We start from the raw sequence: 20,015 nt of genomic DNA, 5'->3' as shown, positions 1-20,015 counted from the left end.
TTCTAACATTTTTTAAATAAAACGAATTATAAAATTTGAATATATGTATATTTGTCGTAGGTATGAAAAAAGTAAAATATAAAATGGACAAACGCTTACTTACATTGCAGTAAAACTTCCACTTTTCGTTTTGCAATCCAAACGCAATTATTTCTATTTCACAAATAAAAATATCCGACAACACTAAAATCACTGAAACTTCCGCGGCTGACAACGAAAACTGAAAAATATAACGGTTTTTGTTTTGGACCTGCATATCAACATAACGCTGTACCATTATGTTTTTGTTTTTGAAATAATATAAAATATCTAATTATAACTTGTAAATTTTAATATTTTAACATAATTTTAACTATTTCTGTCATTAACTAACTTTTTGTTATCAAGATGTCATTTTAGACGGCAACTGACATATATGTCATAATATTTAAATTTTAAATATGTACATATAATTTAAATTAATATAATGCAACTTTATACAAAGGAAACATTTATACATTCACAAAATACAACAAAGTATAATAATATAGTTTGAAAACAATGATTATTGAATTAAAATTAAAATAAAAATTAAAAAGTTAAGCGCGACCTCTTGTGTCAAAATTAGATGATTAAATTTTCGCAATTTTTACACCATTTGATGACCGGTGGCGCCTCTAGTGTTTCTTCGGGCGGTTGGTCTTTTACTCCCGCTTATGGCCATTAAAGAAAAAGTTCTAAAGGGGGATGTTTTGTGAATTTGACTGACAAGTGATTACTTCAAAATATTGTGAATGAAAAAAAAACTATATATATATATGTGTTAATACAAAACAAACAAGAACAAAACACCACATACCAAAATATATAAAAAAGAACTATTTCTTACTTTCAAGCTTCAAGAAACTTCTCGCATATTATATTTAACAATATAACTTATGTACAAATACAAATTTATAATATTCCACGGGAATAAATAAAACAAGATAAATAAAACAAATTATTTTATTAATAACTAGCGTGTACCTGCGACTTCGTTCGCCTCGAATCAATCATTTGTGATGGTGATGATAAAGTAAAGCAAGAATTTCCATTAACATACAAAGTGGATAACATTTTCTCACATTTATGTCAGCATGAGAAAACATAATCGCGAAACCCCTCCTTATCGAACCCCTACACCCCACAATCAATCCGATTGCCAAAAATCAGCTTTAAACGTCAAGCAGAATCGTGATTACTCAATGGTCATATTTTATGAAACGCCCTGTATTAATTTTTAAAAATCTTAAAATATGTAAAACAACAAAATAAAATATACATGTTTAAGAGTTTTTCCGAAAAACTCACCGGTTTTTAAATAAAGAATATTCTAATATTTGAGGGGTGGTTTTCACCCCCTTAAAATTCGAGTTTCGAAAAATCCCTTCTTATCGAACATCTACACTCTAAAGTCAATCCGTTTTCCAAAAATCAGCTTTTTACGTCAAGCGCTTTAAGCAGGATCGTGATTAATAAATGACCAGATTTTTCGAAACACCCTGTATACATTTTTAAAAAATCTTAAAATATGTAAAAAAACAAAATAAAATATACGTGTTTAAGCGTTTTTTTCGGAAACTTGGCCGTTTTTTTAATAAAAAATATTGTAATATTTAAGGGGAGGTTTCACCCCCTTGGAACTTGAATTTCGAAAAATCCCTTCTTATTGAACCTCTACACCCTAGAATCAACCTGTGTGCCAAAATTGAGCTTCTTACATTGAGTGGTTTGAGTAGGATCGCGTGATTAATCAGTGAGTCTTATACACGGTTGTTCACCACATACGACACGGAGTATTGTAGCTAAACGATTAGATTTTTACAAATTGTAAGTTTTGGGTTCGTTGAAGGACTATTAGAGCTACAATTGAAAAATATTTTTACAAGATACAGAGTGTCCCAAATAAATAAAAAATATCAAAGTTGTATTTTTTTAAATGGAACACCCTGTATATTATTACATTTTTAGTTTCTACGATTAAAATAAAGGTAATTTTGATTAAGGTTTATCACACTTAAACCTTACCGTTTTTGAAATATTTTGGTTTTTGTCAAAATACAGTAATAATTTTAATGCTTCATTTCTCTAAGCGTATTTAAGTTTTTAAAACCAAATATTGTACTCAAGTATTTATATTTACTGAATTTTGTCATGCAATAATAAAAATTATACGACCTTATACAGAGTGTCTAAAAATTTATTTTAAATAATTACTAGCTTTAAACGGCAATAACTTGTTTAATTTAAATGGAACACCCTGTATATTTCATGAGAATCACATGCATAATTTAATTGTCTATCAAATTGTATTACACCATTTTTACCTATCTCCTCAAGTTTCCATAGAAAATGCATTTTGTTGTAATTTAGAACTCATTTATCAATATACCCATGGAATACTGACATTTTAGCTTATTTTTAAAGATGTATCAAATTTTTAAAGAGTACAGATACTAATATTATCGATATAATTCGTTTATTTCATTAAAAAATAAAAAAAAAACTGTTTAAATATTTGTTAAAGAGGACCAATTAATATGATTCCAGTATTCAAACTACATTAATTGACTGTTTGCGTTGACTAATAATAATTGCTCCAAATACTAAAATACTGAATTTTGTATGTGTATTAGATACTATGGTAAAAAGTAACACCTTAAAAATGATATTTAATTTTTTCACAAATGCTTATTCATAACAACAAAGACGTTCATTTTCATAATTTATTATTATATTGATTTCTGATTCAAATTCACATTTATTCAGAATAATTTATTAACGAACACAATTAAGTATGTAATTAATCAGTATTTGGGCGGAAATAATGGTGGTATATTTAATTAATTGTATACTCTTTTATAAAGATTTAAATAGTTTTCTTCCTGCATACAAATGGGCTGGTAATATTATCGTTTTGCTAAAAACGATAATATTACTAGCCTGTACGTTTTGTACATATGTTGCTTTAAAAACAATCTAAAATGTCAATATTCCATGGGCATATTGATAAATGAGGTCTAAATTATAAGAAAATGCATTTTCTACGAAAACTTGAAGGGATATGTAAGAAATGGTATAATACAATTTGATAGACAATTAAATTGTGCATCTGATTCTCCTAAAATATACAGGGCGTTCTATTTAAATTAAACAAGTTATTGCCATTTAAAGCTGGAAATTATTTAAAATAAATTTTTAGACACTCTGTATGAGGTAGTATTATTTTTATTATTGCAACGTAATAACTGATCAATAAATAAACTTCAGTAAATATTTAGTATTAAAAACTTTGATACCCTTGAAGAAATGAAGCCTTAAAATTTTTGTTGCAATTTCACAAAATTGAAAATATTTCAAAAACGGTAAGGTTTAAGTGTAATAAACCTTAATCAAATTTACCTTTATTTTAATCGTAGAAACTAAAAATGTAATAATATACAGGGTGTTCCATTTAAAAAAATACAACTTTGATATTTTTTATTTATTTGGGACACTCTGTATCTGGTAAAAATATTTTTAAATTGTAGCTCTAATAGTCCTTCAACGAACCCAAAACTTACAATTTGTAAAAATCTAATCGTTTAGCTACAATACTCCGTGTCGTATGCGGTGAACAACCCTGTATATTAGTATAGATAACACCAATTTTATACCTTAAAGGTTGATTAATTAACTTAATATTAATTTTTTTAAATCAGTACTTTTTGACATTATTTTTCTTCAGTACTAAAATCCATGATTTACCTATCGTGTGATGTCGATATTTCACAGCTACTCCAGTTTTTAGTATATGTTTAGTACGATCCTTGTACCATATTATACGAGATGCACTTATCTACGACGAGATGGTCTACAAACTTTATTAATGGTAAATTTATTGGTGTATAAGACTTTCTGCCTGAGCAGCGAGTACTAACTATAAACTGTGCTCTGGGTCAGGTCTACAGTTAATTTTCCCTTGGTTTTTCCTCCACTTGACTTCAAAAGACACAAAACACACGTAATAACACGAATCAAAATGCATCATTTTGACAAGAAAAACAAGTTGACACAAAATTATAACCTATAATTTGGCAAGACTTTGACAAGCCTCAAAAATCTAAAGGCGAGTTCATACGCATCGGCGTCCGTTTGTCGTTCATCGTTCCGTCAAACCAATAAAATTGAAATATGATCTGTCATTTTCGAAATAAACCAATAAAACTGGTTAAAAACAACAAGAGACGACGTATGACGGATTTATATTTAAACCCATACATAGTTAACTTAAAAAAATATTAGAAACTTTTTTAGTAACATAAATAGATTGGTATGGGACGTCATCTGCTTTTCTTCTGTCATCGTCTGTCGAAATCTTACCTGAGAAAAAAAACAGAGAATTGAATTTTGGTACATATTCTATTAGGTATAGCTCATATCAAATAAACTTTTAGTCACGTGATTACGCTTGACCGGCACAGCATTACCCATTTTTACATATTTTCTTTAATGAAAATATTTTACGAAACAAAAATAAATTAATTATAAGTATATAAACAGTTATTATTTACATCAACAAAACTCACCTTTTTAACAGCATTTAATGGACATAAAGGGCAATTACTACCGCTTACCCGTTCAAAATATTCTAATAAAGCTGCGATGAGTTGTTTACGGCTATTAAGCTATCATTACACTTTGCACTAAAAGACGTCCTAAAAAGAAGAATGTTCGGCTGCAAGCTCTGCTATTAAACATTTTTAAGCTTAAAGTATCACAACCTAATTCATTTAAAAAAACTCGTAATATAAAACCAAAGTGTCAAAACTAATGACAATGTCAGGAAATAAATAAATAAATGTGACAACTTGACATTTTTTACAACAGAGCTACCATCTGAATCCCCAGCGGGAAATTTAAATTCCAGTTAGTCAGCCCGGCGCCGAATATTCCGTGGTTGGCAATAATTACTTTAAAAATCGTGCCCTCGATTACGTAACTAAAAGTTTAATTGCCATCAAATATATGTTGATGTTTATTTTTTAAATACATGTATGTTTATTCAGAAATTAAGTTGAGTTTTTATTACAACAAATTGCATATAACCATTCGGATAAAAATAGTATAGAGTAAAGAAATATACAATAAAAACAATATATGACGACATAAAGTTGTCTTAGTTGATGTTTGTAAATTGCAGTTTTTTAATAAGGACATCACATTTTAATTGATTTTAGTTGTTTTGCTATATTAGATCCGTTATTACCTTGAAATTAAGAATCCTAAATAATAATTTAATGTTAAGTTGACCTACGTTCTCAAACATCTTTGTGACGTTTAACACAGTAGGTAAATTAGAGATGTAATAGTATTTATTTCTACGCTAGTAATCCCCTGAATTTCTGTTAGCAATACGATTATGTGTATAAAATACTCTATATTTGTTTTTTAAACCATATCTTATTCTTTGATTATAGGCCTTCCTTAATGTTTCGACCGCCTTCTCCAATTGTAACAGAAAAGAAATAGATGAAGTATTATATGAAGCTCCCATAACAGGAGAAAAGCTGTTAACATTGGTTGAATGCTTAGACGAAGATCAATTAAATGACATTACAAAAACGTAAGAAAAAATAATTATTAATGCCAATTCTCGAGCCAATTTAATATCAAAGATTTGAGCAACTTTATAACAAACGGAAATAAATAATATTTTTGCTCTCCCTGTGTAATATCTAATTGGTTTATTTAGACAGATCGAATATATCGACTTTCGTTAACTTACAATCCAAATTCCAACTTTAAAAATGTTCAATTCATGATTTTAATGATGCTTTAAGCTACACGTACACTGGTGCGATCAAGGCCGCGATCACGACCACGATCAGGGCAGGCACACACCAACGCGTTCACGTTCACCGCCGTACCTATATGTAGTGCGCCATCCTGTAGGTATACTTAGGTACAAATTAAAAATGTGAATTATATATACCGAAAAAAACATTCTTAAATATTTACCTACAATATTTAAACTTAAACAATAAAAATGTATACATATGTACTGTCCAATCCAATTGCAACTCCAATTTTGTCTCAAACTTTTTATTTTTAATTCTATTATTTTTGTAACTTGGATCGGATATATCATATAAAATTTTGTGTATTTTTAAAGCTTTAATTAGCTGCTCTGTTAACTCCATTACTAAATTGCAACAAGAAAAAACACACAAAATAACGGAAAATTCCTATCAGTTGGGTCGCGATCACGCGATCAAACTCGACAAGTTGAATCTGATCGCTACCGCAGAATAGAACGCCGCCAGGCCGCTTGGTCTCCAAAACTCTATCGCGCCAATGTGAAACGGCTCATATGTATTCTTCAGCAACTTTTGGCCGCGGCCGCGTGGAGATCGTGATCGCGGCCGTGATCGCACCAGTGTGCGTACAGCTTTATTCAGGATTACGCTTTTGTCAATTTTACACATGTTTTATTTTTATCTCAAAAACTATTACATATAGGAATAGGTTTGTATTTTTATTAGACAGTATGTCGCCGGATTGTCTTTACAAGAGGAAACACTTTTTTATTATTGACATTTTGAGAAAAATGCATTCTTCATAAAAATTTTTGCTTGTTCTAAAATGGTTAATCCGGTTTAAACCAAGTTTTTCCAAATTTCCATGCCGTTTAAGAGTAAATTAAGATAAACAAGAAAACGAGCATGAAAATATGGTTAAATTCTTTACTAAAAATTAAAACGCGTTTCTATGGTAATATCAATTCGACTTCATTCTTTGATAGATGGTTATTATTAATTTGCATTAATGTCATATTCTTTGCTGCTGTTAAAGTATCGTATTTTCCGATAACTATCATCACTCTTTCCGTAGCATTGAACTAAATAAATGTTGTGCTTCTACATTTAAAAGAACAAAAAACATTATATTTTTTAAAATTCTATGAATAACAATCTATCAAAGAAAAAAAACGAAGTTATAGTACCATAGAAACGCGTTTTGATTTTTAAGACTTCAATTCAACATGAATTCAACCATATCTTCATGTTTTTCTTAATTTTTTTTTAAACCGTATGGAAATTGAATGAAGAATGAAGAAAAATGAATTCTTCATAAAAATGTTTGCTTGTTAAATGGTGAATCCCGTTTATACGTTTCCAAATTTCCATACGGTTTAAAAAAAAATTAAGAAAAACATGAATTGAATGTTGAATTCATGTTGAATTGAAGTCTTAAAAATCAAAACGCGTTTCTATGGTACTATAACTTCGTTTTTTTTCTTTGATAGATTGTTATTCATAGAATTTTAAAAAATATAATGTTTTTTGTTCTTTTAAATGTAGAAGCACAACATTTATTTAGTTCAATGCTACGGAAAGAGTGATGATAGTTATCGGAAAATACGATACTTTAACAGCAGCAAAGAATATGATATTAATGCAAATTAATAATAACCATCTATCAAAGAATGAAGTCGAATTGATATTACCATAGAAACGCGTTTTATTTTTTAGTAAAGAATTTAACCATATTTTCATGCTCGTTTTCGTGTTTATCTTAATTTACTCTTAAACGGCATGGAAATTTGGAAAAACTTGGTTAAAACCGGATTCACCATTTAACAAGCAAACATTTTTATGAAGAATTCATTTTTCTCAAAATCTCAATATTAGAAAAGTTTTTCCTCTTGTAAAGACAATCCGGGGACATACTGTAGAAAAATTATGAGGTATGAAGGTTTCCAGAAATGTAATAATATACCGGGTTTTCCATTAAAATAAGCAAAATGTTACCACTTCTCAAATTGTGCGGCAAAATTGTAAAGCTGTAAGAATTTTAGATAGATGGAGACAGGTGCCAAAAATTCATATTTTCGCTGTGAATCACCCTATATATTAGATATCATGTGTTTGTACAAGAACATTTTTTTTATTTTTAAAATAATTAAATTAACTGTAATAACAGTGATATAAACATCTCTATTGTGTTTTTTTGTATACATATTTTCTATACCTAAACTTAAATAAGAATTTTAATAATTTCAGCATAATAAAAGACTTTCCTAACACGTACGTCTTTACGAAATGCGTTGCCGAGGACCTCATAAAAACAGAGGGGCAATCACTGCCGATAGCGCTATTTAGGCCTTCCATAGGTAGGTAATGGATGCAATAATATTTAAAGTATAACGCATAAAAACCAACTAATGTATTGTTTAATAGTTATTGCGACAGTGAGAGAACCCGTTTCGGGCTATATTGACAACATATATGGTGCTACTGGTGCACTAGTGTGTGCTGCCATAGGAGTACTTAGAAGTTTGCACTGTAAAAAAGATTATAAGGCAGAATTAGTACCCGCTGATTACGTTATTAACGGTTGTTTAGCAGCAATGTGGGATGTCGCCACCATAAGGTACAATATACTTAGCGATAAACTTACCATTTGCCAGATGCCAAAACCAAACATGCAGTATCCGTTCTGAAATGTTTGCTTATAATAACTTTTCTATTACGCCTTCGACCTCCGATAAAGAAATAGTTAAGATTAGTACTTATTATTTAGACAATAGGTAAACTTATTTCTCCTTTATATTTGGCCAGGTAGCGAATTAAGTCGCAAGATTCCTCGTTTCTTAGAAAATATAGATGCGCAACCTTCGTCGCGATTTCGTGGCACAAAACTTGTCCGATATGTCTGGCGATACCGAGGCCGCTACTCAACCTGCATGTCCGAGATTTAGTTTAGCTCTGCGCCACTGCGCGCTGATGTCGTTTACAGCGCAGTGGATAAAGAATACTGTACTGTAGTTCTGCTTTCAGTCGACAGAGTGGGTAGTTTCTGGAAACAGTGTTGCAAGAACTATGGTTTAATCCGTAGATTTACGGATTTTGGGTACAGTACGTTAATAATAGGGAGTTTCTATCATTCAACAATTTAGTATAATATTATATGATTAAACAAAGAACGGCGTCAGAGTAGGCTTGGAAATGAAGATCGTTGTTAAGATAAAAATAAGTAAAAAAGTTCGTATAATTCAATGACTAAAGAATACAAGGACATGTAACGCCCATATACGGACTGCAGCAGAATTTGTTACGTTAGACGCCATCATTTTGGAGCCTACGGATGAGTCACCACCTCGTCAACAGCGACAATTTTAGCGATTTTTAATAATTTGTTGTGTGTAGTGAACTTTGTATCGTGAAATTGGAACAACTTTCGTTGCACGTCATCAATGATACCATGCGTCGTCTTATGGAGTTTGCTGGTGGTCGTATTATGATGTGCAACGAAAGTTATTTTAATTTCCCATAAACTTTATTACAATGGTGACGTATTCAGCTTTCAAGTGTAAAAGCCGCAACGATAAGAAAGAGCCAGGAGTTGCGTTTTATATGTAAATAAACAGTCCAATCCACCTTTTTAGCGATTTCTTATTGAATTTGGTAATTATTTTTCCGATACTATATGTACTTGATATGTGCTACACGTCGATACTAGTTTTATACCTTTTGTTAACATTTTAGTTCGTTTTTTTCGTAATTAATTAGTATGATACCACCATCTACACCATAGGCGTAGTCAAAACATTTATCAAAGATATAAAGATCCCTTCAAGCAGCTAAGTTAAGAAAAACATATAGCCACGACACTGTTTGTGACATGCCATGGTAACAATTTGGTCTCGGTTATGCTGTCCTTGTATTCTTTAGTCATTGGTATAAGTGTATGTCCTAAAATGCTTAGTTTCGGAGATATAGGGTCTAGAAGTTTCATTTTTATTTCCATTGTTTCCAAGTAATTTTTGAAGTAACGTCAATATTTGGATGAAAATTGGTGTCTGGTAGTTTTTTGTATGAGAAATTTGATTTTGATGTCAATATGACTCCCATTTGTAGGTGCCGCCTACATGTATTTTAACTGCTTTGAAGGTTAATGACTTTTCGTCCGTACCTGTATAAAACTACTGAGTGAAAAATATACATTTCAGTGACTTTTTACGTAAAAAAATGTCTCTTAGTAAAAATCGCTACGAACAACCGTTCGAAAAAATCGAAATAAAAATGAAACTTCTACACTCTGTATCTCCGAAACTAATCATTTTAAAACATACATTTATAAGAACTTTCTTACTTATTTTTATCTGCAAAATATGCTGCCGAAGTTTCTAGAATACAGTTCGAACCACTCTATATATTTGGTAATAATCCATAAAACCTGACTAAAATTATAAAAACCCTACAATGAATATTCTCCAATAACAAAAACGTTATGGTCAGTTAATAGCGGGACAAAATAAAATGAAACTACTGTACACGAAGGTTGCTCTATTATATCTTTTTATATAATTTGTCTACCCGACTACCTATATAATAATTGCTGTTTATTGTAATTTATATCTTTTATGTTAATTATATCATGTATTTATATTTTTAGAACTTTAAACGATAATAATGAATTACATAATAAGGAAAGCAGAGAAAGTAAATTTCATTCGGATGTACCTGTTTATAATTATGTTAGTTCTCCAGAAAATCCACTAACTTGGAGTAAGTAAGTTTAATGTATTTGAGAATTTTTATTACCCAATCACCCTTACTTTCAAACCCATCCCCCCATAAAAAAGTTCATGTTTTCAGAACACTTAAAATCTCTATAGTACCCACTCAGAAATAACAATGTAGAGACTAAAATAAACCTTTTTATCCCACAAAACTATCGAAAAGCAGTAAAAATAGATAGAGCGCACCAAAAAGGAGGGTGTTGGGGGAAAAAGAGGGTCATATTTGGATTCAGAAGGTCATTGTGGATAAGAATTGTTAAGGATGGTGTTAGGTCCGATTTTCATGCAGACTGGCCATGACTAGCATAATTTGACACTGACAGATTAGATATAGAAGAATATTAAGATATTTTTTATAGCAGTTTTCTATTCTTCTGTGTTCTCTAATACATTTTTCTAAGTTTTTTTTATTTAACCAGTTAAATATTGGTTAATCACTAAAGAAAAATATAATATAAAATTCGCTAATGGTATGTTTTAGATGAAGTTCAGTCTTTAACCATAAAACATAGCAGAGAAGTACCATCTGAGAAAATTGTTTGGCATTACATGTTCAAGATGAGGTCTAATTACGTGGAACACAATATCGCTGTGTTTTTCCTGCATACGCTGCCGGCATACATAATTGATTTTGTTTTAATGTGCTTAAGGAGAAGAACCTCGTAAGTACCCATGCATTTTTTTGAAACTATTGTTAAAGCTCTTTTTCGGTACTGAAATTCTCCTACAAGAAGTTATTCCATTTTTCCCATTTATGACAGAAAATTAAAGTAAGTTTTGAAGTTTAGCAAAAAATTCAATATATTAAATTAAAAGAAGACTTATTTATTATAGGGCAAGTTTTGAGATTTTTTTCTAAATGTTTTTGTATCACAAAAAGTAAAATAGTTATTTATGGAACTAGTACTAAAAGGACACAATTGTTGCACGACGCATGAGTTTTGCAGCTCGATACGAAGTCTAGAGCTGCAATTATGCTGAGTGCAACAGATATGTTTTTTGCACATGTTGCACACAACGTTTTAGATCGATTGTAAATTCTTTTTTAAATGTTTATTAAAAAGTTTTTACAGTAATTCACAAACTAATATTACCACTAACAATGACACTTTTATTTTATTTAATATTTTTTTTGAGTTCATTTTAATTTTAATGTCGCAGTTATTTACTCAGGTAATTGAAAAATTTACTAAGGTAATTGATACAAACTTCATTTCCTATAGTCTTTTAAATTTTATTTTCATTTCTGCTCGTGGATGTCTCGGGTTCTTGTTCTTCACTTAAAACCTTTTTCCGGAATGTTGCTGCGAGGTGTACTGGTACTTAGTGTATCTTCCAGGATTTGACAAATTTTTACAAAAAATTACAAATTTTTTCTCTTTAGTTAAAGTCGTCATCAATAATTCAAGATGTTTTTGTTTTTAGTTACTTTTTGCACTAGTGTAAAAAATTTGATTTTTAATACAGTAGATAGTGTAAAAGTAGCTACTTTTTGCACGATCGTAGAAAAAAATATTTTTCGTATACCTAATTTTACACATTTTTTTTATCGTCATCAATAATGTCAAGGTGTTTTTGTTTTTAGTTACTTTTTGCGCTATTGTAAAAAATTTGATTTTTAATACAGTAGATAGTGTAAAAGTAGCTACTTTTTGCACGATCGTAGAAAAAAATATTTTTCGTATACCTAATTTTACACATTTTTTTTTATCGTCATCAATAATGTCAAGGTGTTTTTGTTTTTAGTTACTTTTTGCACTAGTTTAAAAAATTTGATTTTTAATACAGTAGATAGTGTAAAAGTAGCTACTTTTTGCACGATCGTAGAAAAAAATATTTTTCGTATACCTAATTTTACACATTTTTTTATCGTCATCAATAATGTCAAGGTGTTTTTGTTTTTAGTTACTTTTTGCACTAGTGTAAAAAATTTGATTTTTAATACAGTAGATAGTGTAAAAGTAGCTACTTTATGCACGATCGTAGAAAAAAATATTTTCGTATACCTAATTTTACACATTTTTTTTATCGTCATCAATAATGTCAAGGTGTTTTTGTTTTTAGTTACTTTTTGCGCTAGTGTAAAAAATTTGATTTTTAATACAGTAGATAGTGTAAAAGTAGCTACTTTTTGCACGATTGTAGAAAAAAATATTTTTCGTATACCTAATTTTACACATTTTTTTTATCGTCATAAATAATGTCAAGGTGTTTTTGTTTTTAGTTACTTTTTGCACTAGTTTAAAAAATTTGATTTTTAATACAGTAGATAGTGTAAAAGTAGCTACTTTTTGCACGATCGTAGAAAAAAATATTTTTCGTATACCTAATTTTACACATTTTTTTTATCGTCATCAATAATGTCAAGGTGTTTTTGTTTTTAGTTACTTTTTGCACTAGTTTAAAAAATTTGATTTTTAATACAGTAGATAGTGTAAAAGTAGCTACTTTTTGCACGATCGTAGAAAAAAATATTTTTCGTATACCTAATTTTACACATTTTTTTTATCGTCATCAATAATGTGAAGGTGCTTTTGTTTTTAGTTACTTTTTGCACTAGTGTAAAAAATTTGATTTTTAATACAGTAGATAGTGTAAAAGTAGCTACTTTTTGCACGATCGTAGAAAAAAGTATTTTTCGTATAGGTACCTAATTTTACACATTTTTTTTATCGTCATCAATAATGTCAAGGTGTTTTTGTTTTTAGTTACTTTTTGCACTAGTGTAAAAAAATTGATTTTTAATACAGTAGATAGTGCAAAAGTAGCTACTTTTTGCACGATCGTAGAAAAAATAATTTTTCGTATACCTAATTATACACATTTTTTTTATCCTGAAATATGCTTTTACAGAAAAAAATAAAAACCAATATATTAATAAGAAAATATACGCAATTTAACTGAAATAGAAACTTCAAGTTAATTATATCTGCAAAAAGTTTAATATTGATTTTTTGCAGGGTGGTGAAAAGTTACAAGAAAATTAACAAGTTTGCAAATGTTTTAACACATTTTACAATGAATGAGTGGAAGTTTAGAAACGAAAATGTCAAATCTTTATGGAAAAGAATGAAAAAGAATGATAAAGAACATTTTGACTTCAATATAGCAACCCTAAATTGGGATTTTTACTTTCATACTTACATCAGAGGTTAGTATTTTTTTTATTTTTGAAGGTTAACAACAAAAACTGCAAAATAAAAATTATCAACTATCAATTTTAATATGAACTGAACGACAAAACATCAAAGAATTGAATGCAATAATAATACATTAAATACAATACACATTAAAACATAATAAATAGAACAATAAATTATGCTATATTTTATTGAAAATTATAATTATTATTTTATTTGAGACTTTTTATTGCTAAGTTTTAACCAGTTACATTTACATTTTGGCCAAATATAGGTAAACGTTGTGTTTGGACTAAAATAGTCTTTAATGATATTAAAATTTATAATGTCGCAGGTTTCTAATATGTGAAATTCTTCTTTTAGACATTGTAGTTTAAATAAAAATCTCAAATAAGTCATTTCCCACTTTTCCGGTTTTATACATCTCCCTTTTAATTTGGAATTATCTCCTTCAAAATAGAAAGCGGGTACCAGCTTAAGGCTATTTCTAACTACGTAAGGTACAAAACTTTCAGAATTAACACGTATAAAACCACAAACATCTTCGTAAATTAAATGGGGAGTATCGTGAACTAAGTAAGTCAAAACTCTACTGCACATAATTAAAAAATTATACAGTTCTATAAAATCTGCTAAAAGTATTTTCCGATCTCTTCCTTCCATAAACAAGATACTTCCATAAAGACCATCGCAATGTTTGAAGTTTATCTCGTTAAACAAATCAGCCTCTTCTTCAATCAGTGGATAAGAATTTACTCTAAGGCACTTGTATATTTCTACGTTAAATTCACGGAAACATACAAAAACTTTTTCGTTGACGATTCTTGTAGAGACATATTGCATATTTCCGACTAGGATATACGGTATATGGCAGGCAGAATTTACGCTATGCCATCCAAATTTTGACAAACTTTTACTCACTTGTGGCTCTTTGGGTTGTATCACGGCACTCTGCTTCTCCACGTGACCATAATCTCCTGAATTTAAATTATTCCTGATCTCTGATCTTAGAATTCTGCTATTATACGAATTTACTTCCATTTTGATGCTTGAATTTCTTGATTTTATCGCATTCATTTATATTAATCAAAATTTAATGAATAACGCTTGCGTTTTTTGACAATTTAATACTTTCATGACAGATAAAAATAAAAACCTGAACAAAAGTCGACTTGATTAAAACGACAATCAAAGTTCCATTAACTATGGTAACGTTGCAATAAGTCATCTGACAGTGACAGTGACAAGAAGAAACTAGTTGGCCTAGAAATGTATTGTGTTATGACATTCTGATATACAATACGTTTGGGATCACCGCGAAGGCTTTGGAATTGAGATTTAACATGAAGTTTGACAGGAAAATTAATGTTCTTTTGTTTTAATTTGTCAATAATATAGAGTCTTTGGATATAATACTACAAAAATATTAGATGTAAGTTCTTTAAAAGTTGAAACTTTAATAATTAATTTAATATTAATACAATTTTTTTTAATATATTTTCTATTTTTTTATTGAAATATACAGGGTGGCCTCAGTCATACGATGCGGAGGCTCCAAGGAGTACGACAGTTTATATTGAAATGAAATTTTGTGAGCATATGTAGGTTAATTTAGAGATTTCTTTTTAAATATAGAGAGTTCTATAGGGTGTCCCCAAAAAGTTATACAATAAAGATGTGTCTTTTTTATAATGACTCTCATTAATATATTATTATATATGTATATAAAATATTACAAAAAAATAATTAATTGTCTCAAAAATATACCGAGAAATTTTGTAGATATACAGAGTGGCGCCTCTCCTACGACGCAGATGTTCCAAGGAGAACGGTAGTTTATATTAAAATGAAATTTTGGGAGCATATGTAGGTTAATTAAAAGCATTTTATAAAAATATATAGACTTCTACAGGGTGTCCCCCAAAAAAGTTAGACATCAAACTTGTTTTTTTTTTGTAATGGAACCCCCTATATATTAATTGATTTTCGGATTCTAGAAGAATAATAAAGGTGAGTTTCATTAGAGAAGTATATGACTAAAATGTAAGGTTTTTGAGATATTAAACATTTTCCTAAGATGTTGTCAAATAATAAAGACCCTTCTGACGCAAAATCATAAAAATGAAAATATCTAGGAAAATCTTTCTCTAAGGAGTAGGGAACCTTAATAGTCTTTTGAAGATGATGATATATGATATATATATATATATGATTATGTGTGTATATATGAGATATATATGATTTCTCCATTGCATATCGGTATAATATACTCGATGTTCCATTTAAAATAAAGGAGTAATTTGCTTCTAAAAGTGATCAATGTTCAATATTAATTTGTCTCGCCCTGTATAACTTTTCGGGTCAAGTTTTAATTTGGTTTAACATACAATGGTTATTTTTACTAAATATATGGGGCTATAGGGTAAATTACAATTTAGGTAGATGTTATTGTAATTTAAAATTTATTCTTCATTTTCACAAAATGTGAAATATGTAAAAACCTTTACATTTTAGGCATATAATATGTTTCTTTAATGAAACTCATCTTTATTTTTTTCCTGAAATCTTAAAATCATTTAATATATAGGGTGTTCCATTAGAAAAAAAAACTTTAATGCGTATTTTTTGGGGGTTTAGTGAATTGTATATGTATAAATATAATTATTAATTATTATAACGTATATATTATTTATAATAATTGTGATAATTATTCTATAGTATATTACTTTGTTTTAGGAGCTAGAGTTTATTTACTGAAAGATCCGTTAGACACTATTCCACAAGGTACCAGAAGATATTACAAATTAATGATAGCCCATTATTTTCTTTTGACAGCATTTTGGCTTTTATTTGTTAAGTTCATCTTTTTAATATTGAAGTTATTTTTATAACTATATTTTGTACAGTTCATTGTCTATTTTTTTACTAAAGTAACAGAAGATTGTGCCTAACGCATATGAGCAAATATTTAAATAATTATTTCTACTTGAAATTTTCATCCAGTGATATTGGTTTATGCAGGGCGTCCCAGAAATAAGTGCAAGTATTTTAAGGGGTGGTAGATCTGGTCAAAAGAAACATTTTTTCTCTTTACCGTTTTTCAATTATGTCTAAAATAACAGAATTATTTTACTTTGAAAATTTAAACAAGAAATGCTTTTATGCTTAAATTTTGAGAATCACTGGATCTTTCCTGGATTTTCTTTCGTGTAAATTTAATCTACTACTTATATAGCCATATTATCAAAAATTTATGTATTTTTAACTTAAGACTAAAAAAATTTCCAAATTTTTTTTTTAAAAATTCCAAATTTTCAATTTTTTTTTTCACAAAAGTACCTCATAGGCGTGTTTCTGAGGCCGAAATATACTATCAGTTAAAACACTTGCACTTATTTCTGAGACACCCTGTATAGGTACTTAATGTGTTTTTCGTATATCAAATTTTAAATCAATTTAATGGAATAAAGATTCTTTATGAGTTATACCTATTGTAATGACGTAATAAAGATATTTGTTAAATAAAATATTTATACTGTTATAATTATCATTAAATAAAGATTTTTTGATGCTAATCTTCCTCTTTTTTGTTACATAATTCCTAAAAAATAAAGTTAAAAAGGCAATTATTATTTTGACAAAATACCACATATTACTACAATATTTATTTATGGGACTGAACAGTAGAACTCACACTGCCAGAAATTCTTTAAAAATTTCAATATATTGACTTCTTTTTTATGCATTTTTCAATCCGTTTGCTTAATCCGCAAGCACATATCTGCTATTCCCGAAGGGCCATCTCACAACTATCCAATTAGGAAGGCGAAGCACAATCTTTATCTGCCAACCGAGCTCAGAGCTAGTTAAAGGCTCAATACGTACAATGCCAAAAAAATGTACAATCATCTGCGTTTGAATATAAAATCGCTTTCATTCTTTCCCGCATTTCGCAAACCTCTGAAACAGGGGAGGATACAGCAATTTATTTTAGGGGGGGTCAAAATAAAAAGTAATGTAGAATATGCTTTTTAGGGCGCAATTTTTAACAAAAAGCCTACTATTTAACACAATTTACAGATTTTAGGGGGGGCGAGCCCCATGGGCCCCCCTCTGTATCCGCCACTCCTCTGAAATCATACTTACTGGAGAGAGCCCTATATGCGGTAAACGACTTTTTTGTTGATGTTTAATCATGAACAATTTTGAATTTTAAAATTTTGATCATCTCACACACATGTCAAAAGTCGCGTATTTAATATTTTATAACTCTTAAAATTATATCCATTTGCAATTTTCCTATTGTAAAATTTTAAAATACGCCTTTTTTGTGTTCTGCAATGTTCCTGTATGTTCTATTTGTAATTTTAATGACTTAATTTTCTTTGAATTGTATGATTTGTATTGTATATTTTTTTTGTGTTTTTGTTTAGTTTTGTAAAGGCCTTGTTGATGAAGCTATTTTGGCTTTTTGCACAATAAAGCGTTATTTATTATTATTATTATTCTTTGATAATGTTTTGCATTAATTTTCATTTTACGTTTTTTTTTAAATATTTTATTTTAATACTTTTTTTATTTCAGTTACACGTTAATAATTCACATAGCAAAACATAGTATATAATAAGGAAATGACTTTATAAGAGACTGCTGTTTTGACCTGGGTTCTTTGGTTTTATTTTTTAGATATATCCTCTATCCTCTATTATAGATTCCGAACAACACACTTAGACCCGTATCAGGTCTAAGGAGAGACCAACTTAAAGCGGTGGAGAAAATGAAGAGAGATCCTTCAGGAAACTCCTCGACTATGAAGGGCACGGAGGGCCAAACCCCTACCATGGGAGGGTGTACACACAACCAAACTTATATGGAAGCATCTATTATTTTTCATAATTTTTGAGACGTATGAAAATTTTGTATTTATGAATAAAACTCAGTCCTGACCAATGAGTTTTAATGAAAAATAATCCATAGAGCAATAAAAAAAATCAGTTCTCAAAATAAGGCCAAAAAGCAAAAACAAAAAGGAAATTAATAACTTTAATAATCCTTGTTGTCACCCCTTATGCAAGCTTCTATCTGCGCTGGCATGCTTCTTATTATTAACAACGTTGTCTAGAGCATGTTTTCCCATTCTGCTAATGCTGCATCCATAAGCTGTGCGAGATTTCCTGGATTGTTTCGACGAGTTCTAACCCTTCTTTTAAGCTGGTCGCACAAGTGTTCGATACGGTTTAGACCTGGTGAACATGCAGGTCAGTCCAAAACTATGACACCTTCCGTGTCAAGACATTCTTTTGTCACTCTGCTGGTATGGGGAGGTGCACCATCGTGCATGAAGTTAAAATTATGCCCAATTGCAACTCTCCAAAGATTAACAATTGGTTCTAGCACTAAATCAACATACCTCCGACCCGTTAAACTTTGTTGAAGTAGTAACACTGAAGTTTTTGCTCCGAGCATAATATCTCCACAGAACATTACAGTTCCTCCTTTATATTTTGGTACAGATTTCGCTGCCTGGAGTCTCGCTCGTTTTCCTGGGGCTCTGAAAATCCAAATTCGATGGTCATCTGATCTTAGGCCAATTCTGGTCTCATCCGAAAAAAGAACATTTTGTTAATTTTCAGTTGTCCAGTTTTGATGTTGAAGGCATCAATTTAGCCGGTCAATTTTATTTTGCCGAGATAACTGTGGGATCTGGGATCCGTAACTCTCTCCTGCTGTTAAACCCTTGAGCACAAAACCTTTTTTTTATTGTTTCAACTGAAACGTTCACACCTGTAGCTGTGGATGAGAAACCTAGCTCTGGATGAGAAACATTGGGATTTCTTCTAGCAATTTGGCACACAAGGCGGCCTTGTTCAGTTGTGACTCTTTGACGACTTTGTCTGTGCCTGTTCTGGTGTGTTCCTAATTCGAAGTACCTTGCATATGTTTTCGATACAACATTCTGGGTAACGCTTACTATCTCTGCTACGTCTCTTTGGGGCATTCCTTCTTCAAAAGAGTAATAATTCTTCACCTCTGTACATCTGTTAATCTAACATAAGGCATTTCTTTTGGGTCGAATGAAAATTACCAGACAATCGTGATTTTACTACTGAACACAAAATTCAAAAGAAAATAAATCGCAGCAGCTGCTTATTTTTTATTATCATGTTTATTTACAACAAAAAGCCTTATAATAATTTTTTTCCTTGCAAGAAATTTAGTCAGAAATAAAGAGTGATTCCATATAAGTTTGGTTGTGCGTATACCGTCAGAGGAAGAACATCTGTTGTCAG

At 29.9% G+C, this 20,015-nt stretch overlaps 1 protein-coding gene across 4 annotated transcripts in view; it reads left to right on the top strand.

Moving 5' to 3' along the window:
• Positions 1–18,529, top strand: part of LOC115875971 (fatty acyl-CoA reductase wat-like) — a 32,721-nt gene extending 14,192 nt beyond the window's left edge. For 3 of the 4 annotated variants that reach the window (XM_030891585.1, XM_030891587.1, XM_030891586.1), the window contains exons 4-10: positions 5,478–5,623; positions 8,064–8,173; positions 8,241–8,433; positions 10,459–10,571; positions 11,067–11,247; positions 13,546–13,736; positions 16,462–16,858. In XM_030891585.1, coding sequence (XP_030747445.1) covers positions 5,478–5,623; positions 8,064–8,173; positions 8,241–8,433; positions 10,459–10,571; positions 11,067–11,247; positions 13,546–13,736; positions 16,462–16,616 — 1,089 coding nt within the window. In that variant the 3' untranslated portion in view covers positions 16,617–16,858. Of the gene's footprint in view, positions 1–5,477; positions 5,624–8,063; positions 8,174–8,240; positions 8,434–10,458; positions 10,572–11,066; positions 11,248–13,545; positions 13,737–16,461; positions 16,859–18,411 lie in introns of those variants that run through there. The other variant, XM_030891588.1, reaches the window with a different exon arrangement.
• Positions 18,530–20,015: the final 1,486 nt, after the last annotated feature.

The sequence above is a fragment of the Sitophilus oryzae genome, unplaced genomic scaffold (assembly GCF_002938485.1).
Source record: "Sitophilus oryzae breed Bouriz unplaced genomic scaffold, Soryzae_2.0 scaffold_1396_pilon_pilon, whole genome shotgun sequence".
NCBI lineage: Eukaryota > Metazoa > Arthropoda > Insecta > Coleoptera > Curculionidae > Sitophilus > Sitophilus oryzae.
Note: the sequence above shows the minus strand (reverse complement) of the source record. Positions and strands in the feature narration are given on the sequence as shown.